The sequence below is a fragment of the Glycine soja genome, chromosome 8, assembly GCF_004193775.1.
Source record: "Glycine soja cultivar W05 chromosome 8, ASM419377v2, whole genome shotgun sequence".
Taxonomy (NCBI): domain Eukaryota; kingdom Viridiplantae; phylum Streptophyta; class Magnoliopsida; order Fabales; family Fabaceae; genus Glycine; species Glycine soja.
The window spans coordinates 9304288-9318233 of NC_041009.1; the positions used below are offsets into that span (position 1 = coordinate 9304288).

Below are 13946 nucleotides of genomic sequence, written 5' to 3' on the forward strand. Positions count from 1 at the left end.
ATAAGCGTAATTTGTGCTTCCTTTGGTATATGGAAGAACAACAATATTGGATTTTTTAATTTCTTTTTATGAATAACATTCAAAGGGCACGAAACAGAGTTGCACAATCTTAACTTTGTCGGAACTCTACAATTTTTCTCGCATTCTGGAATCTGTTACGTTGTATTATTGTGTTTGTATGGGACTTAGAACAAAGTAAAACACGCTTCTCTACCTTCTGCTTTTAAATATTTTGGCACCATTCTCTTTTATAGGATAATTAGATCTCATGATTTTTTATTTTCTTTTCCAGATTCTAAACCTTGTTCTGACCAAAAAAATGCAAGGCATAAGATAATCGTTGGAGTGGGATTTGGAGTTACAGCTCTATGCCTTGTCTTTATAATAGTTTGAATCTTTTGGTGGAAGGGCTACTTCAAAGGAATAATTAGGACAATAAAAGGTAAATACTAAACAAGCATTTGTGCTTTCCTCAAATACTCTTAAACAATGCGATAACTTACTTCATAAAAGGAAACAGGTTGTTCCTATGAATACTTATTTTATGTTGACTTATTGGACAGGTACTGAAAGACAAGATTCACAGAAGGGGACATTTACGTTAAAACAAATTAGAGATGCCACATATGAAAACAATTACGTTTTTTCAATTTATGAAAACAAAATTGACGTGTGACATGGAGATTGTTTAAACTAAAATGATCTTGGACCATATTTATCATTTAAGAGGAGCATATGAATTCCCTTTCACTGGATACATTTGGAGAAAGTTTGTACATACGCGTCCTTGAAATTGGGTGTTATTGCAAATGTTATAAGTAAACATTAGGCAAATTATTGAAACTGTATGAGCAGTATGACATTATAAAAACGATTATTTTATTTTTTATTATCTTGAAGTTTCTACTTTCGAAAAAAAAAACGATCCATTATATGTATTAAAGGAATGGATGCAACACAAGCAAAAATGAAAATAACCATCGTACTTTCATTAACATAATATTATAGAAAACATCAGAAGTTGATAAAAACATAAACCATCAAACATACTGTACGTCAGAAAATATATAATTAGAAAGACAATTTTAACTACTAATGGTTGCATAATTACTCAGTTTGGAACTGGACGGGATAATATAGGTAAGACTCATGAACACTTTCAATAATCACTGCAGCTGCCAATACGGTCAATGATGTTTGCAACGGTTTCTTTGCTCTCTTTATGGACATTGACACTCCTCTGCAGCTTTTCACGCTTCCCAGAAATTGAAGGTGACTCCTCCAATAACCTTTCAATCCCACCACCACTGGGAGATAACAGATCATGAACAATCTCGTTTTTCAAATCCTTGTTAACAAGATTGTTAATACTCAGCATAAGATGTAACGCAATTGTGTCAATCAATCTTTTCTGCACAATCTTCCAGTACGAAATCATCCTAACCTTCAAATCAAAGGCTTGAGTAAGCAAAGATGGGTATTGCCTCAAATGACCGACTTCAATTTTGCCCACACCTTCAAGACTCACATGTGATGGTTTATCCGGATTGTTCAAAACGTCATTCAGAAAAGCATCTTGCTGAGATATTAACTTATTGTATTCCTGCACAAACTCAGGGTTACATGTGTAATCGGTATGCTTCTCCATTTCAATGGCCTCCATTACATGGCTTCATGGAACTTTTCTTCTTCTTCAAAATAAGAGACTGGCCTGCACGATAGGTAGAAATCAAAAGCTGATAGTAGTTTTCGGAATGACGCGTGATAACAGAAATCAGCACATCCTCAAGATAGTTCCACACATTTTCAACCAAACCTATTGGCTTGCTTGCAATTCCATTCACCTTCCCTTGCAATATAGAAAGAAAAGCAGTGCGAGGCATGAAATTTGGAAGACCAATCCACTTTGCTTCGTCCAGTACCTTTATCTCTTGCATAAGAAAATTCTTACTTGCATCACTTTCAGCACAACGATAAAGATCATTTGAATAGGAATCTAACATCTCAACCAAACGTGCAGTACAATACATGTTTTTATCTTCTGGGTACTCATCAGATTCTCCTCTAAGAATAATTTTTCTAAGAGATTCTTTTGTCAATCCAATAATATGCATGAAAGCGGTCATGGCATCAGCAACGGAAGCCAAGTTTGTTGGCAATTTTTCCAACTCAGACAAATTATTAGCCAGCTTCTCATTGATCTTTTTCACTATTTCTGGCAAAGTTTTAGATATGCTCATAGCCTGAACCTGAACCAGTTTCTATGCTAAAACTGGAACACCCACAATAGACTTGTCAATTTTGGAAAGAAGTGGATGGAACTCGAACAGCCTCTGTTCTTTCACTCTAGCATCCTCATAAGACTCGTCACCAATGCGGTTTCTGACACAAACATAGCCAAGACCAATGCTGACCTCATCAGCATTAACTTTCTCTAACAAGCCTTCAGGAGACTTGTCAGCCTTTGTCACCACAGCCAATGTCCTGAGCCCAGCTTTATCAACACTTTGAGACATCCTAATGGACTCACAAGTAGTAAAATCAACACTAGCAGAGAGAACATTCAGTATAATACTTTCTTCCGGCTTTATATACTCCATGATCATATCCTTAATCTGGTCATAAATATTCTCAGGTTGACCATGAACTGGAACCCGAGTTATACCAGGAAGATCAACCATAGAAAGATCAGGAACGCCATTCTTCTTCACCAACAACGTCAAAGGGTTGTTGGAAATCCCTTTGCCATGGCCAGCAAGCTCTTCCGTGGCAGCATTTATGGCTTGAGAAACGTTTGCTTCATCTGTTGAAATGGTCTTGCCATTGAACTCCAACACAAGCTCTGGGGTTGGAAGAGGGTGATTTTGGAGCCTCATAACCAAGGGCACCCTAGTGCAAATGCCTTGGCCACGTGGCAGACTAATACCAGCCAAAGATTCAAGAACACTGGATTTACCTGAAGATTGATCGCCAACAACAACAATGGAAGGAAACTGAATTCCCTCCTTTGTAATGTTAAGGCGCCTCAGATTTTCCATAGCATCGAGAACTGGACGTATTCTCTCATTGTAAGAGGACACAATGGGTGCAACAAAAATAGCTAGAGGCTGAGGCTGTTCTGCATGGACCCAAGTTGGTGGTTCAGTTTCACCTTGAGTAAGAGAAGTAACAGCCCTGAGGGATAGTTCTCCTTCGTCCAGCCATTTTCAATGACAGTCACAATTGTAAAAATTATAGAGAGAGGGATTGTTTGGTATGCTTATGATTGTTATGAGTGAGTAAAAATTTTGAGCTTAAACGCATACTTATAGATCAGAAACTAAGGGGAAAATGAAATGAAAAGACAGCTTTGATATCCTGAAATTAAGCACGCGTGAATTTATCTTTTAGTGGGAATGGGAGTTAGCTGTTGGGTTTTCCCATGTTTAGGTAATTGAAGGGTTGGCCTCGTTAACTGCAGAATATCAACCTCATAGAGATATTTTCAGGTTCAATCCCATTGTGTCTAATATTAGTGAAATACTACATAGCTCAAGTATTAAAGAGTAATGATAAATGTAGCATGGGGATTCTCCACAGTGTCTACCCGTCACACATGGTTAACCATGTGCCTAAATAAATATGATTGTATACAAGGAGTTAAATATTGTTTGTTGTTAAATGTGTATGCAAGTAGTTAATAGTGTGAGTTTTAAGTTAAAAGATAAGGTGTATATATATTGGAAATTGAATTTTTTTCATTAAAGTTTAGGTAGTTTAAATATAAAATAAAAAAAAATATTTTATTAAATAAATCTTAGTTGAATGGATATATTAAAAATTATTTTCGTTTATAAAAAATGTATCTGAGTAAATGGAATAATAGATAGAGGACTGCACCTTTCTTTTCCTTGTAATGTCTTGAGTTAGAGCTATAGTTTCCAAGAAATCCATGTTAAATTTTTATTTTACCTCTGCCTTTGGACACATTTGATTTCTATCTTCAGTTTTGCTAGAAGCTTTTCAAATTAATGAAAAGTTATAATTTTTCATGGAAACGTGTCTATTCATAAAATAAAAAACATATATAAAAGGTTATATGAATATTTTGAGGAGTTATCTCTCTACCAAAAGTCCAAAAATGAATATTTTGAAAGATTGTATCTCTACACCGAAAGACACGTAAGCTGATTTAAGAATATAATCAATTTACATTTAAAAGAAGTATATAATTACACAACATAACCGTAGAAATCAGCTGGCTTTTTACGCTTAAATAACTTTTTTTCTTCCCTTACGTGCAGATATAACGAAGGAAATTATTATTTCGTAAATATTTAATGTTGATAAGCTTGACTGTGAATGTGTAAATCATATCAAGAAACTCTATTATATTCTAAAAGGGATCCACCATAATACCCCATTCAATTTATGTATAAATTGGTGGGAGCATATCGAACCTAAAACTTAGTGTTTCACAAATGCTTTACAAACTTGACTTTTTTTTTTTCTTTTCTTTTGATCGATTTAATTTGTTGCAGAACCTCAACCTTGATATATTTATTCTTTATTATAGTATCATCCGCACCAATATGTCTCTGTCAAAAAAAAAAAAACCATCATCTCCAATATGTCCAATAATCTTTATATTATAATATTACTATAATGTAAAGTCTAAATTAATTTTATTAATAAATTTAAGTTTTAATTTTGTTATATTAATAATATATTAATGAGCTTCAATTGATCATGGGTCAAAATTATAATCAAATAAGATGTTAGGAAAACAATGGATAAAACATCAAGAAGATTTTTATTAATGGATCACATACCACTCATACAAATGAACTTTACATTACACATCTCAACCCAAAATTTTAAGATATTAATTAGATATATGTGTCTTATTAAATTCTAATGTATTGAGTTTCAAAATAATTATTTTAAATTTAGTTTTATAATTATTATAAATTTAAAATTATTTATTCCATTTAGAAAATAAACAAAATGAACTGAAATAAAAATAATTGTTTGTAAAAAAAATCATGATTTTTTTTACTTAATTGTAGAGTTTTAGTTGATATATTTCTTGGTGTAACGAAGAACTAAAAAAAGGTTTTTATTTTAAATATATATATATATATATATATATATATATATATATATTAATTGGTTATCTTAAATTTTAATTTAAAAGCAGAAAGCTTTTTGAGAAGGATTCTTTTGTAAAATGATTGGATATTCTAATTCATCAAGCCATCATAGCTCAAATGACCTTTCAGAAATCACACAACAACAAGTCATAATGGCTAATACCTATTATTTATTATGAAAATATGTTATTTTAGCTTCTTAATTTGTTTTTATATTTCTCTAAAAAAAATTTATTTACAAATTTTATTTAAATTTATAAATTCATATAATGTAAAATAATATTAGTGATGTTTCACCTATATATTCGTACATAATTACGTAAATAAGATAAAATTATGCAATTGTGTCTAAGGAGTAAACGAGCATGACGAATTAATGACAAAACATTTTAAAGTGTGAACTAATCTTAGCAGCAACTTATATTTTTTAATCAAGATTTGAAGTTCGTTCCCGACTTAATTAAATATAGAGTAATTAATCAAAGATACTATTTTATCTTAAAAATGGACCTATCCAATTGGAGGAAATTGCACCTCCTCCTAGAAAAAAACTAATCTTAGGAGTCATAGTGTCATACTATTATTTAGCCGGCTAGCTAGCTAATTGAATTTGTAATAGATTGAGACATCAACGAGGGGCTAGTGGCCGTTCTCTGCTACCCCACCTGAAAATATATTCAACAAAGCAAATTATTGTAATTTTCACCATCATCGAGAGATTTTTATATTGTATGATCGATATGAACCCTTTATTATATTTCTATATCTGTTGGTACTCTTAGATTTTTTTGTAAAATGTAACATCAAAACTTTCTTTTCTTTGTGACACTACTCATGATATATACACCGGACTTTTTAAGTTAAATATTGCTTAGTTAGTATTACTAAACAACTTTTTCCTTAGCAAAATGTCATTTTTTTAATATAAGGTCTCCAAGCAAAAGAGGTTTCTGTAAACGATGAAGAAAGCGGGAAAAAGATTTAAATAGAAACACTCACGTGTTGGGAAGCTCTTGGACTATCCCCGAGTTTTTTTCTTGTTGGAGAGTTGCTTTGGTTACGTTACGTGAGCATATATAACATGCATAGAAGATTTCAAACTCTAACTGTGGATGCATACAGGCCACATGGTTGGTAAAGGTTATATTAATGACCGGTAAAAACGAATTTTGATGGAGTGTGTGGCTTTTATCCATTCACAGATAGATTTAGCTCCTTTAAAATGAATAATGATAAAGTGATTAATCTCAGTTATTAATAAAAAATCAACAGTTAACATTTTAATAATGTGAGATTTGTTATACATGTGCACGTACAATCGTACATAATATCATTTATTGATTTTTTTTTTATCAATGATTGATATTATTTACTTTACCTTCTAAAGTGACACTGGTTTAAATTCACCCCGTGAGATCGATTGGGCCACGCGTGATGAAAACAAGTATGTGATGATTTTTTTTATTGAATATATTTTTAATCTTTACGAAAATAGTTAAATTTAAATTTAGTTTCATGCACAATTTAGAGGCAAAAATCACTGCTAGGTGTGCCTCAAACATAAGGTAGTGCTCCATTTTCAGGTGTTGGCAAGACAAAATCACTTCTGTTTAGTTACTTTTCTTGCTCATTTCATGCTTAACTCTTTCCCTTTAGACATTTTTATAATAAAAAAAATCCCATAAGAGATTGTAAATTAATATAGATTGAATCACTTTCCTATTATAGATGACGTATATGTCTTTTATTTTGTAAAACCAAGATGTGTTTCTATCACAATGCAGAAACTCAAGTGCTTCTACTTTTTCAGCGTGTCAACTGTCAACAACAAAGAGTCCTTTTGGAAACATTTGAAAAATATCGCTAATAGATGTTAATGTTATATAGCTATATTATGAAAAACTTTTAGCAGCATCTTTTACATATTAATGACAGTATTTTAAAATATATACTTTTAATTTAGACATTCTGTAATATTTAAATCCGGAAGCAAAACTTGAGTTTAGTCTTGTGACGTGTGCTAAAACAGGATAAACAATTAGATGATAAACAACTTGTGAAGTAGATAATTAAATATAAGGAAAATTGAGTAACTAACCGGATATTATAGCCATTTTGTACTCGTCATTATGCTGATCTTTTTGTTGACGCTGATAGAAAACCAGCACAGAATCTTACTGTTTTAGAGTCGGCAAATTCCATAAAACTCAATTTCGCTATCAACCAAGAACAGTGCATTCTCCTTTCGTAGAATTGGTCATCACTACATCAGCCAACATATGATGGTGACCGTATTATGACTCATCACTCATTTGGTGTGTTCATAATTATCTTTTATACATATACATTGCTAAGTTGGATAATATATATATATATATATATATATATATATATATAGGGAAGAGATCGAATGGTTTCTCCTATTGTATATTACTATACTTTCTTCTCTTAATTTCTTTTGAATTGGCCATCCAAAAGTTCTCTGCAGAACCATGGTATTTCATTATTTTTGCTTTGTTTATTATATTACATGCATGAACCCCATGATGTAGCAAACCATTTTCATGTTTCTTGCATGCATTCCATTTACTTATTCAGCTCATCATTTGCATGCAGGATACTCATGTTGTTGATGGGAATGTGGAGTGGATGCAGGAGGAGAAAGTTGTTGATGGAAAAGTTGATTGGAAAGGAAGAAGAGCTTTGAAACACAAACATGGGGGGATGAAAGTTTCATTGCTCATACTTGGTAAGCTAGGACTGAGACAGTTTGAGTTCATGCATGGACATCTTCCTAAAGATTAATTAACACGAGCATGAAAATGTAACAACACTAATTATTTCTATATATGGCCGGTGCGGGTTAAGAAATATGAATATACACTTTTTTCACCATATGTATATATAAAACCATACATATATACAAGTTTCATTAGGATTAGTAATTGTCTTTGCAGTTATTTCCGTTGATTATTATTTTGATACAGCGATTATTTGGGTTTGGGTGCAGGCGCATTTGCTGTCGAGAACATGGCAACTCTATCACTAGCAGTGAACTTTGTGTCATACTTCACTGGAATTATGCATTATGAATTAGCAGATGCAGCTAACATAGTAACCGATTACATGGGTGTTAGTTACATGCTTTCCATTGTTGTGGCCGTTGTTGCTGACACTTGGATTGGCAGATACAAATCCGTTGTTATTTCTGGATTCATTGAATCTTTGGTAAGATCCAAAATTACCTTAACTCCTCATTGCATAATAATACTAGATATTAATCATTATATATTGGCAAAGGACTAGAGGTAGCTAGTGCGCGCGTGCCGTATGAAAGACCTGAAACTAATTAACAATCAGCCAAATTCAAGATATATAAGTGTTTTTATGTGAGCTTGACCAGATATAGTGACCTAATCTTCTTATTAATCTTTATCCCTTTTCTTTTTGCATCATTCATTATATATAACCGTGTAAAGTGGTATTTGGGATATGAAAGAAAATCATATTTATTTTCAAATATAACTGTGTGAAATTACTAGTTTTCTTAAGTTATAGTAATTGGTTGACTGGTGTATAGTGGGAAGAGAAATTAAGATAAAACGAAAAGAGAAAATTGATAAAAGTAAAAGATGATATGATTAGAAAGAAGAATAAAGATTAAAAAAAGAGACTGTAATACAAACATAAAAACCGGGTGTGAAAAGATATATGCAACTAATTCGTAGGTGGCAGAAGGAAAAGCGTATCAAATTGAATTTGACTATAAAGTCTTTAAATATATTTTATTTTTCTTGTCCACCAATAGTTTTATTCCCTAATCTTTGTTTATATAAGAAAAACATTTAAAATATATTTTATTGGAAAAAAATTAAGATATATTTATGAACAACTTATTTATATAGTTTCAATTGCCTGGAAATATTTTTAAAACTAAAATATATAAAAATGAATGAGAAATAAAAATAACTATATATAATATTAAATACGATATCAATTATTTAATTTTTAAAAATATTTTTTTAATGATTTCCATTCAAACAATTATATGGTAATGCGACAAGTTGTTTGTACCTACATGTTCACTTTACTGTAATGTGACAATGACTTTCTATATTTGAAGATAAGAGGATCAAACCTTGTTTCATACACATCGTTCTAAGACAATGCATTCTAATTATTATTATTTTTAATTTAAACAAATAAAATTAGATAAGAGATACTTTTAAGGAAATTTTTGTTAGAAAGTCTCACATCGTCGTCTCAGTTCTTGCGGTGTAGGCTGGTGTAGGCTTATATATCTGTTTAGACAATTTCATTTAGTGTTAATTAATTTTAAGTTGAAATCTAAGAGAGTCTATAGCCCATCTTAATTCTTGTCTATCTTAGTAGTAGGCTCGCCTATGCATATGTGGAGGGGTACTAGAAAGTTTCAGATAGCCTACCTCATTTCTTGGGGTGCAGGCTTATATATTTGTTCGGCAGCTAAATATATACGACTACTTTATTTAAACCGTTTCAAATCAATTTTGAGGATCAGTGAAAAATACTATCTCTTCGGGGAATGTGTTGTGAATTGTGTTGCAGGGACTTGCATTGCTTACGGTACAGGCACACATGGGTAGCCTGACACCACCCATTTGCAACGTGTATGTGAAAGATGCACATTGTGCAAAGCTTAGTGGGAAGCAAGAAGCATTTTTCTTCATTAGCCTCTACTTGTTGGCCTTTGGCAGTGCAGGTTTGAAGGCTTCCTTGCCATCACATGGTGCTGATCAATTTGATGAAAGAGACCCCAAAGAAGCAATGCAAATGTCAAGCTTCTTCAATGGTCTCTTGTTAGCAGTATGCATTGGTGGTGCAGTGAGCTTAACGTTTAATGTATATATACAAGACCGCTATGGATGGGATTGGGGCTTTGGAATCTCCACTTTTGCTATTGTTTTGGGAACCATACTCTTTGCCTTTGGATTGCCACTATACCGAATTCATGTTGCACATACAAAAAACGGCATCATTGAGATCATACAGGTATGTATACAGCCTTTAGTAATTACCTTCTTGTTTTAATTTGTTTTTCATATATAAGTAGGAAGCTCTAAATAGCTCAAACTTTGATCACGCATGAGCTAGATTTCATAATTATTCATTATTTCCAATTAGTGCTTATACATGGCAATACATATGAATTGGTTTTTTTAAGTTTGATACAGAGAAAAATGTTAAAGTTGGAATTGTATATTATGTGCCTTCATTGATAGATTCTCATGGAATCAAATTTATGGTTGGATAATGCATTGATCAAGCTGTTTGTTTTAAATTCTTCGCTTCTATTTTCCAGGTCTATGTTGCTGCAATTCACAACAGAAACCTTTCCCTTCCTGAAGATCCTATAGAACTATACGAGATTGAACAGGACAAAGAAGCTGCAATGGAAATAGAGCATCAACCTCATAGGGATATTTTCAGGTTTAATCCCCCTTGTGACTAAAATTAGTGATATATGTTACTTGATGATAGCTCAAGTACTAAACCTGTTGCAAGATTAGAGATTTAGAGTAAAATGCTTCATCTGCTGCTATATCACTCCAATTCCCATACATCTAGTTCTAAAATTTGATGTTCTTTTTCACAGGTTTTTGGACAAAGCAGCTATCCAAAGAAAATCTGACGTGCAACCGGAGAACCAAGAGACTCCAAACCCATGGAAACTATGCAGAGTTACCCAAGTAGAAAATGCAAAAATCATTCTAAGCATGCTCCCTATATTCTGCTGCTCAATCATAATGACCCTTTGCTTAGCACAACTCCAAACCTTTTCTGTTCAGCAAGGCTCCACCATGGACACCAGGATCACAAAACATTTTAACATCCCTCCTGCATCCCTCCCAATCATCCCAGTTGGCTTCTTAATCATTATAGTCCCTTTCTATGATCGCATTTGTGTGCCTTTTCTTCGTAAATTCACTGGTATTCCCACCGGCATTACACACTTGCAGCGCATAGGAGTAGGCCTAATACTCTCTTGCATCTCCATGGCAATTGCAGCAATCATAGAGGTTAAAAGAAAAGGAGTTGCAAGAGACAACAACATGCTAGATGCCTTGCCAGTAAAACAGCCATTGCCATTGAGTATATTCTGGCTTGCTTTTCAGTATTTTATATTTGGCATAGCTGACATGTTTACCTACGTGGGGCTTCTTGAGTTTTTCTATTCAGAAGCACCAAAAGGCCTAAAATCCACATCAACATGCTTCCTTTGGTGCTCTATGGCCCTTGGCTATTTTCTAAGTTCCATATTGGTGAAAATTGTGAACAGTGCGACCAAGAATATCACTTCAAGTGGAGGTTGGTTAGCAGGGAACAATATTAACAGAAACCATCTGAACCTGTTCTACTTGTTCCTCTCAATATTGAGCTTGATCAACTTCTTTGTCTATTTGTTCGTTTCAAAGAGGTACAAGTACAGGCCTCAACACCCTGCAGTTACCGGTGGCAATTCAGAGGAGTGAATACTGGGAGATAAAGGCTTAATATGATTAATACATGACGGGTTAAATATTAGGAGGTTGTACTATTTTGTTTGTCAAATGTATGTTAGAAAATAGAGGACTGCACGCTTCTTTTTCATGTAATGTCTTGAGTTAGAGCTATAGTTTCCAAGAAATTCATCTGAAATGTTTACCACATGCCTTTGGACATATTTGATTTCTATTTTTACTGTTGATTGCAAGTCTAGGAATAGAAAATTAAAATAACCTCATCTATTCCAAAGATTTTGATACAACCATTATAACAACAGCCAATAGAATCAACCACAAAATTAGTCAAACTGAAGAACCACAGAAACATATTCATACTACATGTCCATATATGAAATGGAAAGGTTCTAAAACCACTTACTTGATTTAACATAAATCCATATAAGCCAAGCATGACAGAGGAGGAAGTCCCTTACGATAAGGCAAAACTAAACTTTGAACATAATTAGTGGAATCCAACCAAAGTGCTTGGTTGGGAATTTTAGCACACTCCATGCTGTTATCTCTCTGGTGATAGGAGAACACCCAACTACTTGATTCTGAGGGCTCAAATGGCGCCCGGAACTGAGCAACAAACAGATTGAACTCTCTGAACGAAATTATCAGTTTCATTAACTCCACCAACTACTTGATGTTCGATGAGGCACAGGAGACACAGTTGTTCTATGATTGTTGCTTCATGGATGCTTCGAACGGAATACCACTTAATCAACCTCACAATGACATGCCACATGTTGATGTATTCATTGCTGAATCCTTGTCTCTACTCTAGTGTTAATTTCCTTTTCTTTTTCTTGTAGTAATGTCTACAGTTTTCGGTTTATGTTATGTTAATCTTTAATTTCCATGTACTACATGTCATTTTCGTTCTTTTCCACTCCTATTTATTTGAATGTCCGGCTTATTTTCCAATTTTTAACTTGTTACTTCCTTTTGTTTGACGATTTTTATAAATGAGTTAAGAAGTGTAATTAATGTTTTAAATTTCATAAAAAAAATTTATTCTGTTCATTTTCATACTGATTGATATTTAAGGTTTTTTCATTTAATTAAGTAAATAATACATATCTTGATTAGTGGAACAATTCTACTAAAGTATTCTAATAAGGGCCAAGTTCCCCTGAAAGTCAAATCTAGCCTTTTTCTTTAGGGTGAATTTGGTTGTATGGAAGAAGAAAAAACAAAAAAAATATATTTAAATTAGAGTAGAGAAAAATCATGATGCACATAATACAAATGACATCATTGATATCATACGGTTACAACAACAATCCTTTAGAGAAATCTCTTTATTCAATTATGCAAGTAAGAGTAGGGAACTCTACAAAATATCTTTGTCTAAGTATATGAAACTTTGACCCTCCAAAAGGCTCATAAATATAATGTTTACATTACCTATTTACCTCTAACTCTAGCTCTGGTGCGTATTCAAAGGTATTGTCCTAGTTCTAGTGTGTATAATTAATGTGACTATTGTATTCAATTACTATGGCAATGCACATAATTTGACTTAGGTAAAATCACTGACCGATTGTTTGAGTTGGACTTGTATATCTAGTGCATAATTTTTCATTGACAGATTCTCGTGGAATTTGTTTTACTTAAATTCACTTTTTTTTCTTCTTTTATTCGGGAGAAGAATAGAAAGGATTATATTTCACTTGGACAGGACACAGAAGCTGCAGTGAAAATAGAGTTTCTACCTCGTAGAGTTATTTACAGGTTCAATCCCACATTCCCACTTCACTTGATCATAGGATAAGTCCTAAAACTGATGTATAGTTGGTCCTAGTGTAATACAAAAATGATCTTTTACCAATTAAAATGCTACTTCTTCTAACGTTGTCAAACATCATCAATCCAATTCCAAATTTCAAACGGAACTGGTTCTAGAGGTCATGGGCTTAGATTCAGCCTCAACGCTTAAGTGGGCAAGGCTGTCTTCCTCCCAAGGCTCCACTAATTCGAAACCTAGTGCACTGAATGGGCCTTTATGTTTTAAAGTTTTTGAAAAGGAGAGAATAGATGTCTAGGAATTTCCTTTTGGGAAAATCTTTTATAATAAATAGAAATTGAAATAACTTCATCTATTCTAAAGATTTTGATACAACCATAATAACAATAGTCAATAGAATCAACCACCAAATTAGTCAAACTGCAGAACCACAAAAACATATTGATACTACATGTCTTGTCCAGATATGAAATGACAATGTTCTAAAACCACTTGATTTAACATAAATCCAGATAAGTCAAGCATTACAGAGGAGGA

General features: G+C 32.9%; 1 protein-coding gene and 1 pseudogene across 1 annotated transcript; one reads left to right on the forward strand and one right to left on the reverse strand.

Moving 5' to 3' along the window:
- Positions 1-1048: 1048 nt before the first annotated feature.
- LOC114420905 lies at positions 1049-3206 on the reverse strand (annotated as a pseudogene).
- A 4336-nt stretch (positions 3207-7542) lies between these two features.
- On the forward strand, positions 7543-11852 carry LOC114424533 (protein NRT1/ PTR FAMILY 4.5-like). The gene is made up of 6 exons (XM_028391390.1): positions 7543-7627; positions 7749-7881; positions 8143-8360; positions 9720-10163; positions 10474-10601; positions 10768-11852. The coding sequence occupies exons 1-6, from the start codon at positions 7625-7627 to the stop codon at positions 11642-11644; spliced, it is 1803 nt and encodes a 600-aa protein (XP_028247191.1). The 5' UTR covers positions 7543-7624; the 3' UTR covers positions 11645-11852.
- Positions 11853-13946: the final 2094 nt, after the last annotated feature.

Excerpts from the sequence above, each read along its gene's own strand:
- LOC114424533 (XM_028391390.1), top strand. Across the intron at positions 7,882-8,142 it reads AGTTTCATTGCTCATACTTG|GCGCATTTGCTGTCGAGAAC; the intron begins GTAAGCTAGGAC and ends GTTTGGGTGCAG. Across the intron at positions 8,361-9,719 it reads CTGGATTCATTGAATCTTTG|GGACTTGCATTGCTTACGGT; the intron begins GTAAGATCCAAA and ends ATTGTGTTGCAG.